This window comes from Natrix helvetica (assembly GCF_964273705.1).
Source record: "Natrix helvetica genome assembly, chromosome: W".
Classification (NCBI taxonomy): Eukaryota; Metazoa; Chordata; class Lepidosauria; order Squamata; family Natricidae; genus Natrix; species Natrix helvetica.
Genome location: NC_138555.1, coordinates 64,499,463 through 64,516,177, shown reverse-complemented (window position 1 = coordinate 64,516,177; position 16,715 = coordinate 64,499,463). Strand labels below are relative to the sequence as shown.

The 16,715-nt window shown below is 45.9% G+C and overlaps 1 protein-coding gene across 4 annotated transcripts in view; it reads right to left on the bottom strand.

The window, feature by feature from the left end:
- LOC309400792 (dolichyl-diphosphooligosaccharide--protein glycosyltransferase subunit STT3B) overlaps positions 1-16,715 on the bottom strand; it is a 238,717-nt gene that overhangs the window by 40,326 nt on the left and 181,676 nt on the right. For 2 of the 4 annotated variants that reach the window (XM_081969459.1, XM_081969462.1), the window contains exons 6-7: positions 13,430-13,528; positions 3,290-3,436 (exon numbers count right to left, since the gene is read on the bottom strand). In XM_081969459.1, coding sequence (XP_081825585.1) covers positions 3,290-3,436; positions 13,430-13,528 — 246 coding nt within the window. The remainder of the gene's footprint in view (positions 1-3,289; positions 3,437-13,429; positions 13,529-16,715) is intronic. The other 2 variants (XM_081969460.1, XM_081969461.1) reach the window with 2 other exon arrangements.

Sequence of the window (16,715 nt, the reverse complement as noted above, 5' to 3'; positions counted from 1 at the left end):
CTTTAGATTCTCCGGGTCTAGGCACTCGTTTTCCTACTGGAGAAATTCCAGAAATCCGGAATCCCGAGAAGTCGGCTGTGGCGCTTTGAAGGCTACTTACATTGCGGTCCTGCAGATGCCGCCTCAAATGTATGTAGCCTTGAGTCGGGCGGTCTCAATTCCTAGTAGGAAGTGAGTGGCAACCTGCAAGGTTGTGAAATTCTGCCCTGTGGGGAATTTTCTGACATTTTGCATAGCGGCCCTCAAAGAGAACGAAGCAGGCGTGGCGCACCCAGAGCCACCGCTTCTTCTTCACAACAGCTGAGGACAGAAGAGGAGCTGAGGTTGGAGGCCAGAGCCATGTTGCACCCCCTCCCAGCCTTCGCCCACATCTCCGAGCCGTTTTCGGGTGCCCAGCTTGTTGGCATGCCCTACTGTCCCTGTTGCAGCTACAACGGCGGTGGCTTCGGGAGATGCTGGTTGGTGCGGAGGCGCGGGCAAAGGCTGGGAGGGGGTGTGCAACATGTGGGAGCCTCCCCACAGTTCCCTGGCTCCTCTTCTGTCCTCGGCTGTTGCAAAAAAGAAGTGGCAGCTCTGGTGCGCTGCACCCGCTTTGTTCTCTTTGAGAGCCGCCTTACAAAATGTCATCCCTGCCTCCTTCCTCCGAGACCGGCTTGGGGGACGGCCAGCCTTCCCTGCTGCTGCGCCTTTCCCTTGCCGACCATGCAGAGCCTCTGCCAGCAGGGCGCCTCCCATTTCGCCCCGCGTGTGCCCCCTCCCCGCCAGCTGCAGCCCAGACCCCACCTGGTCAGCTGGGTGGCTGGCAACGAAATCAGCGAGCGGGCAGGCGGCTGGAACTGGCCCGGCCTCCAATACTCCATCTGGCAGGGGCGGCGAGGGAACGGCACAGCGGCGGGGGAGGCTGATCGTCCCCCAAGCCAATTCTCGGAGGAAAGAGGCAGGGATGCCGGTCCGGAACTCTCTTCCCTTACCGCTCGCCACCGCCGCCCCTGTGGGACGGAGCGTTGGAGGCCAGGCCAGTCCCGCCCGCCCGCTTGCCTCTTTCCCTGCTTGACGCCCAGTTTACCAGGCGGGGCCCGGGTTGCAGCCAGAGGGGAGGGGGGGGCTAGGCTATCGCAAATGCTGCTTACCTGTGTGTAGGCAGGAGGTGGCAGTTCTGTGGAGCCACATGGTAAAGGTGAGGCAGGGTGAGTGTTGTGGCCCAGCAGCGGCCGGCTGAGCTATTGGTGGACTCTGACAGCGATGACCATTATGGGACTGCTCTGGAGGATGAGGAAGACTCTGGAGGGTGTTTGGAGTCAGAGCAGGAACTAGAGAGGCCTGTTGACCTCCAGGTGGCATCTGAGTCAGGGAGCAGTGGGGAGGAACAGAGGGAGGTTGTCCCTGATGTGTGTGTGCATAGAGCTGAGAGGAGAAGGGAGCAGCTGTGGAGAAGACGTCATAGAAGGAAATAGGGACAGCTGCCTATGGTTGTGGCCCCTCCCAAAGAGTTTATAGGTAGAGCGACGGGAGGGGAATCTTTGCAGGAAACAACAGTCCATTTTACTAGCCGTTGAGAAAGTATTCCGTAAGTCTAATCTTGGTTTCTTGAAGATAGCGTTCTAGGCTCCTAGCCAAGGGGTGGTTTTATCTCTGTAATTAGTCGTGGCAGACAGCCAAGCCTGTGTCTGCATATTCATTAGAATCACGGGACAGAACAGTGAGCGTCAGAGCGTGCTGGTTCGGGGGTGTGGCCAGACAGTGCAATAAAAATTGCTCTGCACATGCGCAGAAGCAAAAAACAAGATGGCGGCGCCTATGAGAAGAACTGGTTCGGGGGCGTGGCAGGTCTGAGTCGCTGCTGGTTACAGAGACCCAGGCTGCCAAACCACTACTGGTTCAGCCGAACCAGTCCAAACCGGTAGGAACCCACCTCTGGTCATATCCCTCCCCCTCTGTTGAGAGATGGAATGACAACATTGCAGGAATATCGGAAAAGCTCGGGAGGATCTTTAGCCAACACAACATATGTGCACACTTCAAACCCAAGAATACACTAAAGCAGAAGCTTGCCCACCCCAAGGATAAAACACCCAGACACAAACTGAGAAGCATGGTATATGCAGTACAATGTAGTGAGCCATGTGCAGATGTGTTCATTGGGGAAGGAAAACAACCACTTCATAAATGCATGGCACAACACAGGAGAACAAACCCAACCTGACTAGACTCAGCAGTCCATCTGAATTTAAAAGACAAAGGCCACTCTTTCAAAGACAGCAAAGTCTACATTTTGGACTGAGACGACCGCTGGTTTGACAGAGGGGCCAAAGAGGCTATCTATGTCAAAATTGAACAGCCCACTCTCAACAGAGGGGGAGGGATACAACATCATCTATCTCCAGTCTACAACACAGTCCTTTCAACAGTTCCAAGAAGGCTCCACACCCATTTGCATGACTCAAGTGACCCTGATGACACAGATAAACCTCCAGGTGGCCTCAACGAGTCTCTAAAATAATGCAAATGACCAGCTGTCTGCAAGGAGTACAAATCCTTCGATTCCCCACCATCCAGTTAGAGCTGAAGAAGCTTCTTGGATGAGAAATGAATCATCTTCAAAGAAAAACCAGAAAGTCCAGTTCCCTCTGGAAAAAGCACCTTTGGGCTCACTTTTCAAAATTTCCCAAGCTTCTTGAGTTGTTTTCCCCTTGAGGATTCTCATCCATGGAATTCTTCCCAAAGTCTCTCTAAGTTTATTGAAATCAGCTCTCTTAAAGTCCAAGAGTCTAGTTTGACTTCGTTCTATTGCCTGTGCTTGCATAATGTTGAATTCCAATATTGCATCATCACTCCCTCCCAAGGTTCCTGTAGCTTCAACACCTTCTATCATTTCATCTGTTAGTGAGAATTAAGTCCAATATGGCTGACCCACTAGTTCTGTTCTCTACTTTTTGGGAGACAAAGTTGTCTGCTAGGTTTGTCAGGAACCTGTTTGATCTTCCACTTGGTGCAGTTTGTCTCCCAGTTGATGTCACGGGTAGTTAAAATCCCCCATTACTATTGTGATGTGCTTCCTACATACCTTAGTTAACTGACTAGCAAAAAGTTCATCTATTTCCTCTATTTGGTTGGGTAGCCTATAGTATACACCTATGACAATGTCATTTCCCCCCCTTTTATATTGTCCCAAATGCATTCAAGGCAGTTTTCATCATTGTTCTGTTCTCTCCATCTCTACCTAAGAAATATTTTGAGCTGTCATAAAGTTTTCTCTAAAAACAGGAAATATTTCCTGGATATTACTTACCTGTATATGTTAAATAGATAACGCTCAGGAATACAACTGCAGCAGCCAATGATATACCTAAGAAAAATAACGCCTGAAATTCTTGCTTTGTTAGTCTTTCTCTCAGATACTGCAGGAAAGCATAGGCTTGCAAAAGAGCAAACACACCTGTTAAAATGAATAGAAACAGTTCTCCTTTGTTTAAGAAAAAGTACTTGCTGTAAACAAATACTATTTTTAAGTAATTTTGTTCACTTCATACATATTTCGTTTACTTATTCTATGTATTTACAGATACATGGATTTCTATGTATGCTGTCATATGTATGATAATTTTATTTAAAATTTATTTGCCTGATGTACATATGTTTGTACTCTATGATATCCTTTTAATGTTTCTGTAGCTGTTATTTTTTCCCTTTTGGATGTTCATTTGTTTTAAAATTACTCAATTCATGTGTTGTTTCATTTTTATTTTTATTCTTAATTTTTACTTTTTTAGCTACTTATTTCCATGTAGTATGTTGAACTGAATCTGAAAAAGCCTAATTAAAATGCCTTTGGGCCAAATTACAGCCCTGAATTATAATAATAAAAACATCAAATTCTGAATCATTTCTACAATATTAACAAGAAATATTAACAATGTTTATGCTCATGAACTTGTTTATATGGATAACATGTATTTTGGAACATTTTCTTTTGAATTAAAGAATGACACACAAATTAAGCAATTGAGTCAGTAATTTTGGTCCTAAATTGCTGTGGTTGTTAAGTGAGACACCAACATGACTGCCTTGTTCAATAACCACAATCCCATCTCATCCTGTTGCGGTTGTCAAGAAAGTTATTCTTTCTCAAGGATGCCAGTGAAGCTCCTGTTCCTGGTCACCCTTGAGGAAGACTGCCTTTGCTAGCATTCTAGCTGAGACTTGCATGGGCTGGGTGAGGCTGCCAGCAGATGCAGGTAAAGGGAAAGGTAAGTGGACTCCAGTGTGGTGGGGCAAGGAGAAGGCCAGGCGTCTCAGCAGTGGTGAGGGGAGGGAGGAATCCTGGGTGTTGCTAGGCCTAGCTAGCTGAGGCCTTCCAGGTTTGGTGGGGCACAGAGAATGCCAGGTTTTTTTGGGAGGGGGGGTGTTTTGCAGTGCTCCCACAATTGTAAGGGTGGGCATACTGCCAAGCACCCAAATTTTGATCCTGTGACCACAGGGGCACTGCAATGGTTGGAACATTGGGAAGGTGGTATAAGTCCCTTCATTCAGTGTTATAATTTCAAACGGTCACTGAAAAATTGTAACTTGTGGCCTGCCTATAGTCCATCTAGCCTAGCATTCTACATCACTCATTAGCCGACCAGATGCATCCAGGAAACTCAGAAAGACTGACAGAAGAGTAAGGTCTTATACAATACAATAGCAGAGTTGGAAGGGACCTTGGAGGTCTTCTAGTCCAACCCCCTGCCTAGGCAGGAAACCCTATACCATTTCAGACAAATAGCTATCCAACATCTTCTTAAAGACTTCCAGTGTTGGGGCATTCACAACTTCTGGAGGCAAGCTATTCCACTGATTAATTGTTCTAACTGTCAGGAAATTTCTCCTCAGTTCTAAGTTGCTTCTCTCCTTGATTAGTTTCCACCCATTGCTTCTTGTTCTACCCTCAGGTGCCTTGGAGAACAGTTTGACTCCCTCTTCTTTGTGGCAACCCCTGAGATATTGGAACACTGCTATCATGTCTCCCCTAGTCCTTCTTTTCATTAAACTAGACATACCCAGTTCCTGCAACTGTTCTTCATATGTTTTAGTCTGCAGTCCCCTAATCATCTTTTATTCTTTCAGTGTGGCTCTGTGGCATCTGGTATTTTAGGCATATCTGATTTTTTATATCGTCCTTATGTTTTGTAGTCATTGGTGGCCTGATCCTCCATGCATATGCCCCATCTCCCTTCTTCTAAACTGGTAGCCATCACTATATAAATGGCAGTTAATTACATAGTCATTATTCATTTACATTTATATTTGACTTTCTCTCTGGGAGCTCAAGCCAGCTTACACGGGAACCTCTGTTCATTTTATCTCTACAAAAACCATGTGGGGTAAAGTTCTGTGAATTTCTGGAAATGTCCTAGAGCAGTGGTGTCAAACTCACTGTCAGCCTCTGGTTTGCTGCTTGCTTTCGGCTGCCATTGAAACGGGGAGGGGGGGAGATAATATGGTATTTGGAAGGGGAAGCTTAAGCACAGGAGTGAATGAAGAAGGGAGTCATTTTCTCACTATCTACTGCGCATGCTGCAGATAGTGGAATTGCCGCCAAGGCCAACCGTCCAGCATACCAACCTGATGATGGGTTTTGAAGCTGCAGCCCACATGACACCTGTGGGGTGTGCGGATTGGACTGGGGGATGGGGTTACTAGGGGGAGGGAGTTGGGTCACATATTGATATCTATGATTACGTGCACTTTTGCCTCAAATCTTGCTTTGCTAGCTGCTATCTACTCATAACCAGTAAAAGTACTCTTAATTCTGAAAAATGGAGTTGAGTGGTTTATTTCTTGGTTACTGATGGAGGCTGCCCTGACATTAAGCAAGATCTCAGTTTCGCATTCAACCCGGAGTTAACACCTTCCAAGGGGAGTGCAATAAAATCTCAAACTTCAAAAGAATGTCCCACCCAGGCAGCGACCAGGAGGAAGACATGGGAGCAACTGCATGCTCTTGCCCTCTGGAAACGGAGCGAATGGCTGGATTACACTTGGAAGAACAATCCGTTCGCCCCTGATGTACATTGGGAGTGGGGCAGAAGTATGATCCTGAGGAAACTCCGTTTGGGGTCACCACAAGGAGACAGAGGCGTCCAGCCGCTGAGTGGCAGGAGGTCGAGGAGGAGAACCTTATGATGTCTCAGGCCATGAAACTCTTCGAAGAGGCTTGGGAGAGGCGACGTTTACATGAGAGTGGTCCTGGAAGAGAAGATCTTCTCCCAGAAACAGAGGAGAGAACTGCAGAGGGTCTGTTCTGCCCAAGAGAAACTGGGGGCGCGGATGGTGGTGATGATCAGGATGAACGAGCCCCAACCCCAGTAGCAGCGGCCGCCAGAGCCATCCCAAGAGGGGGAGTGGGCCCCCGCAGACGCCGGATGGCCAAAGTTCCTCCACTTGGAATGAAATTTGGTGGGGAGGCAAAAGATCTTGGCATTTTTTTAGTTCAAGTATGGAATTACATGCGTCAGCTCGGCAAGGATTTACCTACAGAAGAAGCCAAGGTAAGAATTGTTACCCTGGCATTAGAAGAGAAAGCGGCTGCTTGGATGGTTGCTCTGCATAACGCTAATTCCCCCCTACTGAGAGATTACAATAGGTTTATGGCCACCCTGAGGAAACGCTTTGATGATCCACTCAGAGAGCGAAAAGCCAGAACTAAATTTAAAACCCTCACCCAGGGAAACAGGCCAGTTGCTGAATATACGCAAGAATTTCGTGAATTGTCTGTTTATATGAGGGGTTGGTCCGAACAAGCCCTGTTGGATGGCTTCATGGACGGTTTAAACAAAGATATATACCAGAACTGTGTAAACAGGGGGGCTCCCCGCACATTGCAGGACTGGTATGAATTGGCAGCGGATGTGGAAATTGACTTGGCCTGAGACAAGTACTGTGATGACAGTGAAAAAGAGAAGGCTACTCCCCCCCCAAGGCCCTCCAAAGAGTTCCAAAAAGAGGGAAAAGTTGGTCTACTAGCAAGCCCCGAGTCATCACCTGTTTCCGTTGTGGGAAGGAGGGGCACATCGCAGCAAACTGCCGCACCAAGATGGGACAAAAACCTACTACTGGGGGAGAGAGAACACCAGACAAACAGCCCGGGAAAAGAAGGGAAACCGCCATGAAAGGGGTGGAGACGACTGCGCAGTTCCATCCCACCCCAAGGGAGGAGGAACCATCCTCCTCATCGGAAGAAAGTGAAACCAAATCTGATGACGAACGTCTGGTAAGTTCCCAATCGGGCCCCATGACTATCCCAGTAGAACTAAAAGTGCCCTCTACTGGAGCACAAGAAAAAATGCTGGCCTTCTTAGATTCAGGATGCACACGTTGCATCGTTAGTCCTGAGGTGGTGGAAAAACTGGGGCTGAAATTGAAAACTTTAAAAGTCCCCATTGCTTTTTGCCAGCTGGATGGCTCAATAGCTGTGGGGAGCCCTGCCCATTTTGTAACTGAGCCAATAGACATGTGGATGGGAACTCACCAAGAAACTATAAGTTTTATTGTTGCCCCAGGAATGGATCGGCCTCTCATACTAGGATTACCTTGGTTACGGAAGTGGAACCCACGCATCAATTGGCGGAAAGGGTGGTTGCGCAGCCGATCCGCAACACCTCCTGAGGGTGAGGGGGGGCTCCAAAGCCCATTAACGCTAAACCTAACCTAGCGGCCACAGGACAAGAAAAAATTGAGGGGGAGGAGAAAATCCCCCCAAAATATTGGGACCTAAAGGATGTTTTCAGTGAGAAATCCTCTGATAAGTTACCCTCTCACCGTGCAACAGATTGCAGTATTGATATTCTCCCAGGGGGGAAACTTCCAAAACCCCAAATCTACTCAATGACCCCCCGTGAAATGGACGAATTACGGAAATTTATTGATAAAAATTTACGAAGGGGGTTTATTGAAACTGCCAGGCCCCGAGTGGCTGCTCCAGTGCTGTTTAGAGAAAAAAAAGATGGCTCTCTTTGCCTCTGTGTGAATTATAAGAACTTAAATGCTGTGTCTGTACACAATGTTTACCCCCTCCCTCTGATGAAGGACATGTTGGCCCATTTGGGTAAAGGGAGGATCTTCACAAAATTGGACTTAAGGGAGGCTTATTACAGAGTCAGGATTAAAAAGGGAGATGAATGGAAAACTGCTTTCAACTGCGCACTTGGTTGTTTTCAATTCCGAGTACTCCCTTTTGGCCTACAGGGGGCACCAGCGGTTTTCATGAAACTAATAAATGAAGTTTTGCATGACCACCTATACAAAGGCATGATAGTCTATCTCGATGACATCCTTATTTACCTGGAAACACGTGAGGAACACGTGACATTGGTGCGTTCAGTTCTCAAAAAACTCAGCGCAGCGGAGCTTTATGCCAAATTGTCTAAATGTGAATTTCATCAGGAAAAAATTGACTACCTTGGTTATCGCATCTCCCACAATGGCATCGAGATGGACCCAGCTAAAGTCCAAGCTGCTACCGAATGGGCACCCCCCCCCGCACCCACAAACAATTGCAGAGTTTCTTGGGATTTGCGAATTTTTACCGTCAATTTATTCCATCCTTTGCCAGCATTGCGCTACCCATTACAAATCTCCTTAAGTCAAAAGGAGAGGCCAAACCGAAACCGGGGAAGCCATTAAAATGGACTATGGAATGTCAGGCCGCATTTGAAAAACTTAAGCGACTCTTTGCAGCTGAACCCGTTTTGAAACACCCGGACATGGATGCACCATTTATCGTTCAGGCTGATGCTAGTGATGTGGCGGTGGGAGCAGTGTTACTTCAAGCAAACACTGACGGGCACCTGCAGCCTTGCGCTTACACCTCCCGAAAACTGACAGAGACGGAGAGGCGATGGGCTATATGGGAAAAGGAAGCTTTTGCAGTCAGGTGGGCTTTGGTGACCTGGCGACATTTCCTTGAGGGAGCTAAACACCCTTTTGAGGTGTGGACTGATCACAAAAATTTGGAAGCGTTAAAGACCCCTCGAAAGCTATCTCCTAAGCAAATGCGCTGGGTGCAACATTTCAACCGATTCAATTTCACCCTAAAGTACATCCCTGGAGGGAAGAACTTTATGGCGGATGCATTATCCAGACTCCCGCAATACAACAGTTCCAAGTTAAGCGTGGTACTTCCAGTCATCCCAGCGAAAAGTCTTGCTGCTCCAATGGTTACCAGAAGCCAAAGCAACTCTTAAGTTGGAGGTCACAACAGACCTCATCTGCAAACTCAAGGAAAGCCTTGAGTCCGACTACTGGTTTAAGGAACATTCAAATGAATGCATCATGAAAGATGGACTAGCCTGGATAGGCACTAAATTATATGTTCCTGCAAGCATGAAGTCTTTGGTGCTACAACGAGCTCATGATTCCCGCATGGCAGGGCATTTTGGGTTTGTGAAAACTCTGCATCTCATCAAAAGACAATTTTGGTGGCCCTCTTTGAAAAAAGACATTGAATCATATGTGGCCAGTTGCCCTGTATGTGCTACTGCTAAGCGGCCACCAGGGAAGCCCCAAGGCCTGCTTCAAGGTGTAGCCCGTCCTGAATCCCCGTGGAAGGAAATAGCAATGGATTTCATTGTGGAATTACCGGAGAGTCAAGGTAATACTGTGGTCTGGGTGGTCACGGACTTGTTCTCTAAACAGGTTCATTTTGTGCCTTGTTCCAAGATCCCTTCAGCTAAGTCTTTAGCTAAATTGTTTATTACACATATATACCGTTTGCATGGGGTGCCGGAGCGCATAATATCAGATAGAGGGGTATAGTTCACCTCCCTCTTCTGGAAGGAGTTTTTGAAGTTGATTGGCTCCGCCCAGGGATTAAGCTCCGCCCACCATCCTCAGACTAATGGAGCTTGTGAAAGGACTAACTCTGTTTTGGAGCAGTACCTCCGCTGTTTTATCAATTATCAGCAAGATAATTGGACTGAACTGTTACAACATGCAGAAGTAGCATACAACAACTCTGTGCACAGCAGTACCGGTTTCACCCCTTTTAGACTTGTCTTTGGGCAAGACTTTGTGCCAATCCCAGAATTGCCCCGTGAAAAACCACAAGTCTTGTCCCTCTCCGAGTGGAGTGACCAGCTCCAAAAGGTTTGGCCCATAGCCCGAAAGACGTTGGAAGCTGCTCATCGGGCACACAAGAAACAAGCTGACAAAAAGAGGGTGAAAGAAAGGGACTACAAGATTGGAGATCAAGTTTTTCTGTCTACCAAATTTCTCCAAACTACCCAAAAGTCGAAGAAATTAGGGCCTAAGTATGTTGGTCCGTTTCCTATTGTGAAGATCATTAATCCTGTTTCTGTACGGTTGGAATTGCCAAAGTATCTCAACCGTATTTACCCCGTGTTTCATGTTAACCTTTTGAAACCAGTGCACACCTCCTCTGTTCGGGCACCCGTACCGCCGCCTCCTGCCCCTCTTCTCATTGAAGGAGAGCAACATTTTGAGATCAAGGAGATTTTGGACTCCAGGAGACGTAGGAATCAGGTTCAATATCTGGTCTCCTGGAAACATTTTCCCCCATCCCAAGCTGAATGGGTTGATAAGTCCCATGTTAGAGCTCCTAGACTTTTGCGGAAATTCTACTCTACCTATCCCGATAAGCCCTGACTCATGTTGCCATATATATGTCTAATCTGTCTTGTTCCTGTTTTTCTCTCTACATTTTTTTTCCAGGGGTGATCACATCCTGCCACACACATCCCTGCGACCAATCCGCTCTCACAGGGAGGGACTTCTCCTGGTGCCGTCCACCAGGCAATGCCAACGGGCGACGCCTAGGAGTAGGGCCTTCTCTGTGATGGGCCCAACCCTCTGGAATGACCTCACCCCCGACATTAGAACCACCACCGACTTCCGCTCCTTCCGACAAAAATTGAAGACTCACCTGTTCCGATTAGCTGGCCTGGCACATTCATAACTTCTCCCTCCTGGCAGATATATTTTAACTGGTATTTTAGGGGAACTGTTTTTAAATTTAACTTATGGGATATTTTTTAAGGGTTCTTTAAAACTATATTTTAGATACTTTACTTAGATGTACAGTTCTTCTTTTAACCTCCTCCATAACTATTTAACTATTTAATTATTTAACTATTTAATTATTTAATAATTCATGTTATGTATTTTTATGTATGGACTGTACACCGCCCCGAGTCCCTTTTGGGAGAGGGGGCGGTCTATAAGCGCAAATAAAGTAAAGTAAGTAAAGTAAGTCTTTTTCTGACAGAGGGCTGGATGTCAGCCTCTGCTTTGCTGCTTGCTTTCGGCTGCCATTGAAACGGGGAGGGGGAGAGATAATATGGTATTTGGAAGGGGAAGCTTAAGCACAGGAGTGAATGAAGAAGGGAGTGATTTTCTCACCATCTACTGCGCATGCTGCAGATAGTGGAATTGCCGCCAAGGCCAACCGTCCAGCATACCAACCTGATGATGGGTTTTGAAGCTGCAGCCCACATGACACCTGTGGGGTGTGCGGATTGGACTGGGGGATGGGGTTACTAGGGGGAGGGAGTTGGGTCACATATTGATATCTATGATTACGTGCGCTTTTGCCTCAGATCTTGCTTTGCCTAGCTGCTATCTACTCATAACCAGTAAAAGTACTCTTAATTCTGAAAAATGGAGTTGAGTGGTTTCTTTCTTGGTTACTGATGGAGGCTGCCCTGACACTCACATTGTCACAGTGGTGTCACGTGACATGTCAGGACTTTCCCCCCTCCTTTGCTAAACCAGGTGTGGGTGTGGCCAGTGCGTGACACATCTGGCCCACGGGCCGCGAGTTTGACAGCCCTGTCCTAGAGTGTCCTAAACTCTGTGAATGTTGTAGAGTGGCCCAGCCAGATCCCTGACTTGAACCCTATTAAACATCTCTGGAGCGAGTTGAAAATGGCTGTCCACCGATGGTCACCGTCCAACCTGACTGAGCTTGAGAGGATTTGCAAGGAAGAAAGGCAGAAAATCCCCCAATCCAAGTGTGCAAAGTTTGTCGTGTCATACCCAAAAAGACTTGAGGCTGTGATTGCTGCAAAAGGTGCTTCAACGAAGTACTGAGTGAAGGGTCTGAATACTTACTGTATAGTAATGTGATATTTCAGTTTTTTCTTTTTAATAAATTTACAGACATTTCTAAAATTCTGTTTTCACTTTGTCATTATGGGATACTGAGTGCAGATTAATGAGGAAAAAAATGAATTCCAACAACTATACAATCAGACTGCAGCATAACAAAATTGACAAAAGTGAAAGGAGTCTGAATATTTTCTCTGACTACAGGTAGGCCTCAAGTTACAACCATTCATTCAGCAACTGTTTAAAGCTACAACAGTACTGAACAAAGGGTCTTACAACCAACATTTGAAGTTCCGGCCCTTGCAACGCTCCCATGGTCACATGAACAAAATCTGGGCAGTTTGCAACCAGCTTGCAGTTATGCCCAATTGCAATCTCCTGTGGTTATGTGATCACCATTTGCAACATTCCTTGCCTGCTTCCCACAAGCAAAGTCAATGGGAAGGCATCAATGAGGATTGCAAGTCATTTGGGTGAATTCCCCCCACCCTTTCTTCACTTGCATGCTCTGTGCTGTCCTTCCCTTCTCTCACACACACCCTGTGCTCTCTTTGCCTGGCCTTCCTGTGATTGCACCCAGCCCACATCTTCCACGTCCTCCCTGCAATTGCACACATGCACTTCACACCCTCTTTCCATGATCTCCCTGTGATTTCACACATACATGCACCTTGTGACTTCCTTCCCCAGCCTTCCTGGTTTTGTGCTGCACCACAGCACCCTCCTCTCCCAACTCATGTGTGGCTTCCCCCATCTCAGTGTGGCACCCTCATGCTGATTACCTGGGACTCCCTCTACTTTCCACTTAACAAACTGTGCAACTTGAGTTATGGCAACAACTGGGACTACCTGCACTACAGTAGCTAAGCGATGCAGTTACCTGACATCGTGCTTTATGACCACATTGCTTATGGCAATCCCAGTCCCAATTACAGCCATAACTCCAGGACTACCTGTAAATATCTATAGTGGCTAGGCAAAATTCTTCAGTTATGCTTACTAAGAACTTTCATGTTACAAGGTTTATTTTATTTTTATGTGATTTACATCACACCTTTCTTTCAGAACGTCAAGGCAGCATATATACCAACACAAACAGAGATAGAGTAAGAGATGAAAGTACACTTTTTACTGCTATAAACAAAATCAAGAACCTACTTCTTTAGATTTTCTTTCTTTTCTACACATTCATTTTTTTCTTTATTCTAAATATTAGTTTCTGTTAGCTTTTCTCTTTCTTTATTAAAATCTTAATAAAGTTATATTTTAAAAAAGGAAATTATAACTTCATAGTGCATATTTTCAATACATTGTTTTTTCTTACCTGCAGCTGCCATGTGCTCACTTGTCCTAATTGGCTGAAATCCAACAAAAGGTATCTGCATGGATAATATTAACCCAACAACATAGAAAGTGCTATATGCTGTGAATGAAAAAAAACAACACAAGTGTCAAATTACTATTTAAAAATGTTAACCATTTTTAAAATGGTATACTCAATAGCTTTAGGATTTGTAGGAAAGTTTGAAGGCCATTTCTGTAATATAAATTTAGATTTTACAACACATATTGTCTGACATGTTGGAAGCTAACAAACTAACAGATATAGAATGTGAAACAATTATTACAGGTACAGCTTACCAAATAATGTTTACTTGTATGACCCATTCATACAGAAATACCTATATCAAAAAGCCTCAAAAGCTGAAACAGATTCCCACAATTGTATACCATAATCAGCCTGTTATCAACCATGGTGTTCAGACAGATAAATATACATACACACTTACATACATACTGTGCATATGTGTGTGTATATACTGTATGTATCAGTGGTGGGTTCCTACCGGTTCGGACTGGTTCGGCTGAACCGGTAGTGGTTTGGCGGCCTGGGTCGCTGGAACCAGCAGCGACCCAGGCCTGCCATGCCCCCGAACCAGTTCTCCGGGTGCAGCCATGAGCAAACTGGCAGTAGTGACTGCCAGAACCCACCCCTGGTATGTATGTATGTAAATGTGGCAATGTGTGAAAAGCTGGCATTGTATAGCATGCCTAGGAAATCTATAGAATGTGGTTACATTTTTAGGCAAAGTATAAAACGTCTGTGTTATTTTAATATGCTATATACTTTCCCTAGGCATTATATATAATACCTAGGTATTACGCAGAATGACAAGAACTATTTAGGCAAAGTATGAAAAGAGAGTCATGAAAAGACGTATATGAAAATGAAAGAAGACATGCAAAATAAAGTAGACTTTCTTACTTTTTAAAAAAAGAGAGAAAAAGACCAGTATTGACCTACTTGTTGCAACAAAAGGACTAGAACAGCATTTTAGCAAGAGTATTTTATACTTTGCTGGTTTGCCTTTTGGCATTGCATAGAATGCCTAGGAGACGTGTGAAATATTAAGCATTCTATAGATTTCCTAGGGATTCTATAAAATGCCTAAATTCACACATTAACAGTGACATATATATGAATTACATTATATTCCTAAAATGGCTACAATGTACTGTATAATAACAGTTATTTAATGCCCCATTTGTGCAATGGATGTAAATAATTCTTAACTACACAAAAACAATTTGTAGGATGCAATGTCGATTGGAAAGACAGTTTTACTTTAAAGTCTGTACTTCTCTGCCGCTGCTCCCTGCCACAAGGAGGCAGGACCTATTAGACTGATCCATCTCGGCAACTGATAGACCTGCAAGGGTTCAGAGGGAGCTGGGAGTTGTTCCTGAGGGTCTGCTGCATGGTCTGACAAGAGATCTTAGTTGTTGCTTGGATTGAGAGGGTGGCTGTGGCCTTGGATTGGATTTTGCCCATGAGACATCTCCCTTCCCATGGATCCTGTTGCAGCCAACAAATCAAATGGGAGAAAAGACATCTAGAGTGCTGCTGCAGGTCAATGAAGGACCAAATTAATGAAACATGGCTAAGAGCTGCTATTAAGGCCTATGTTGTGGAGGTAAGGGTGGCAAAATAACACTTCTCCTCCTTCGTGTCAACAGGTTGCTGTCTGGCAGCCTTGTTTTGAGTGACCTGAGCCCTTCTGGCTGGGCAGAAGAATTTTTGGAATAACTGTCAGACAAAATCGCTGGAACATGTTCCCAGTTAGATGGCCTTGGTACAGGTCCAGTGGAGATTCTTAGGGCAGACTTGCCCTGTTATCTGGGAACAGTTTGAATCAGTTGGGCCTGATTAAGTGGATAGGGTCCTTATGACTGTTAGCTTGGCTACTTGCTCCTTAGACGCCACACCTGGTTGCCTAAGGCTACCTGGAGGGACATGTGACTGGGTTCTGGTGGTGGTTAATTCATCCTTGAGAGAGGGGGTGATTCCTTCATCCCTTAAAAGAGACATTGGTTTGCCCCCTCCTCAAGAAGTCATCGCTGGATCCCACCATACTGGACAATTTTCATCCAGTGTCTAACCTCCATTTTTAATGGAAAGTTGTGGAGAAGGTGGTTGTGAAGCAAGTTCAGAGGACCCTGGATGAAGAGGATTATCTAGACTCCTTTCAGTCAGGATTCAGGCCTGGACATGGGATGAAAATGGCATTGGTTGTGCTTCCGGATGATCTCTGGCAGGAGTGGAATGGGGGCATCCATCCTGTCTCTAGTTGATCTCTCAGCAGCTTTCAAAACCACTGACCATGGGATCATTCTGTTTTACATTCAATTTTTTATTAGTTTATAATATGGCATACAGAGAATACAAAAGTAAATAGGGAAATTAGGGAAGGGAAAGGGGAAGAAAAAAGTGGGGGAAAGCAAGGGGAAAAAGAAAAAAAAAGGCATTGACGTCTGACTCCTTTGGTGTAGTAGAATAAGGCATTAACATCTAATCTCAACTTTTTATTTTTACATAAAAATATAAAGTAGCCATTTTTATAACAACAAATCTATCCAATTGGTAAAACCCAAAATCAAAGTTTCATTTTTTTCCACCTCAAGTCCAGAAGCGGTTTCCAAGTAGAAATGAAGGCATTTGTATTTTTTTCTTTAATCAAAACCCCTCGTGGAGATGTGCCCACCGGGTTTCTGTGCATTCCATCAGCCCCGGGCCCTGGGTAAGGGTGGTGGGGTGGCGGTAGTTATACGGGAGGATCTGGAGCCAAGGGAGTTCACTGTACCTCAGATATCCGGGTGTGAGTCCCTTGGTGTGAAATGGGGCCCAGGGAGGCAGTGGGGTCTGCTGATAGTATACTTGGCTCCTCGCTATGCATCAGCAGCCCTGCCCGAGCTCCTCGAGCTGATCTCAGAAACGGCAGTTGAGACCCCCAAACTTATGGTTATGGGGGATTTCAACCTGCCGTCGACGGGGGAAGCGTCCGAGGTGGCTCGGGAGTTCATGGCCATGGACCTGACCCAATTAATTCAGGGCCCCACACACGAGGGTGGTCACACGCTGGACCCTGTTTTTGTATCTGAACAGTGGACGAGTGATCTGGGAATAGGGGATGTAGTTATTACCCCCCTGTCATGGTCAGATCACTCATCTCTCCGGCTTGACTTCCCTGGCGCTACCCCCCACCGCGGGGAGGCGGAACCAGACTGTCCAAGCTGGTACCGCCCCAGGCGCCTGATGGAATCGGATAGAT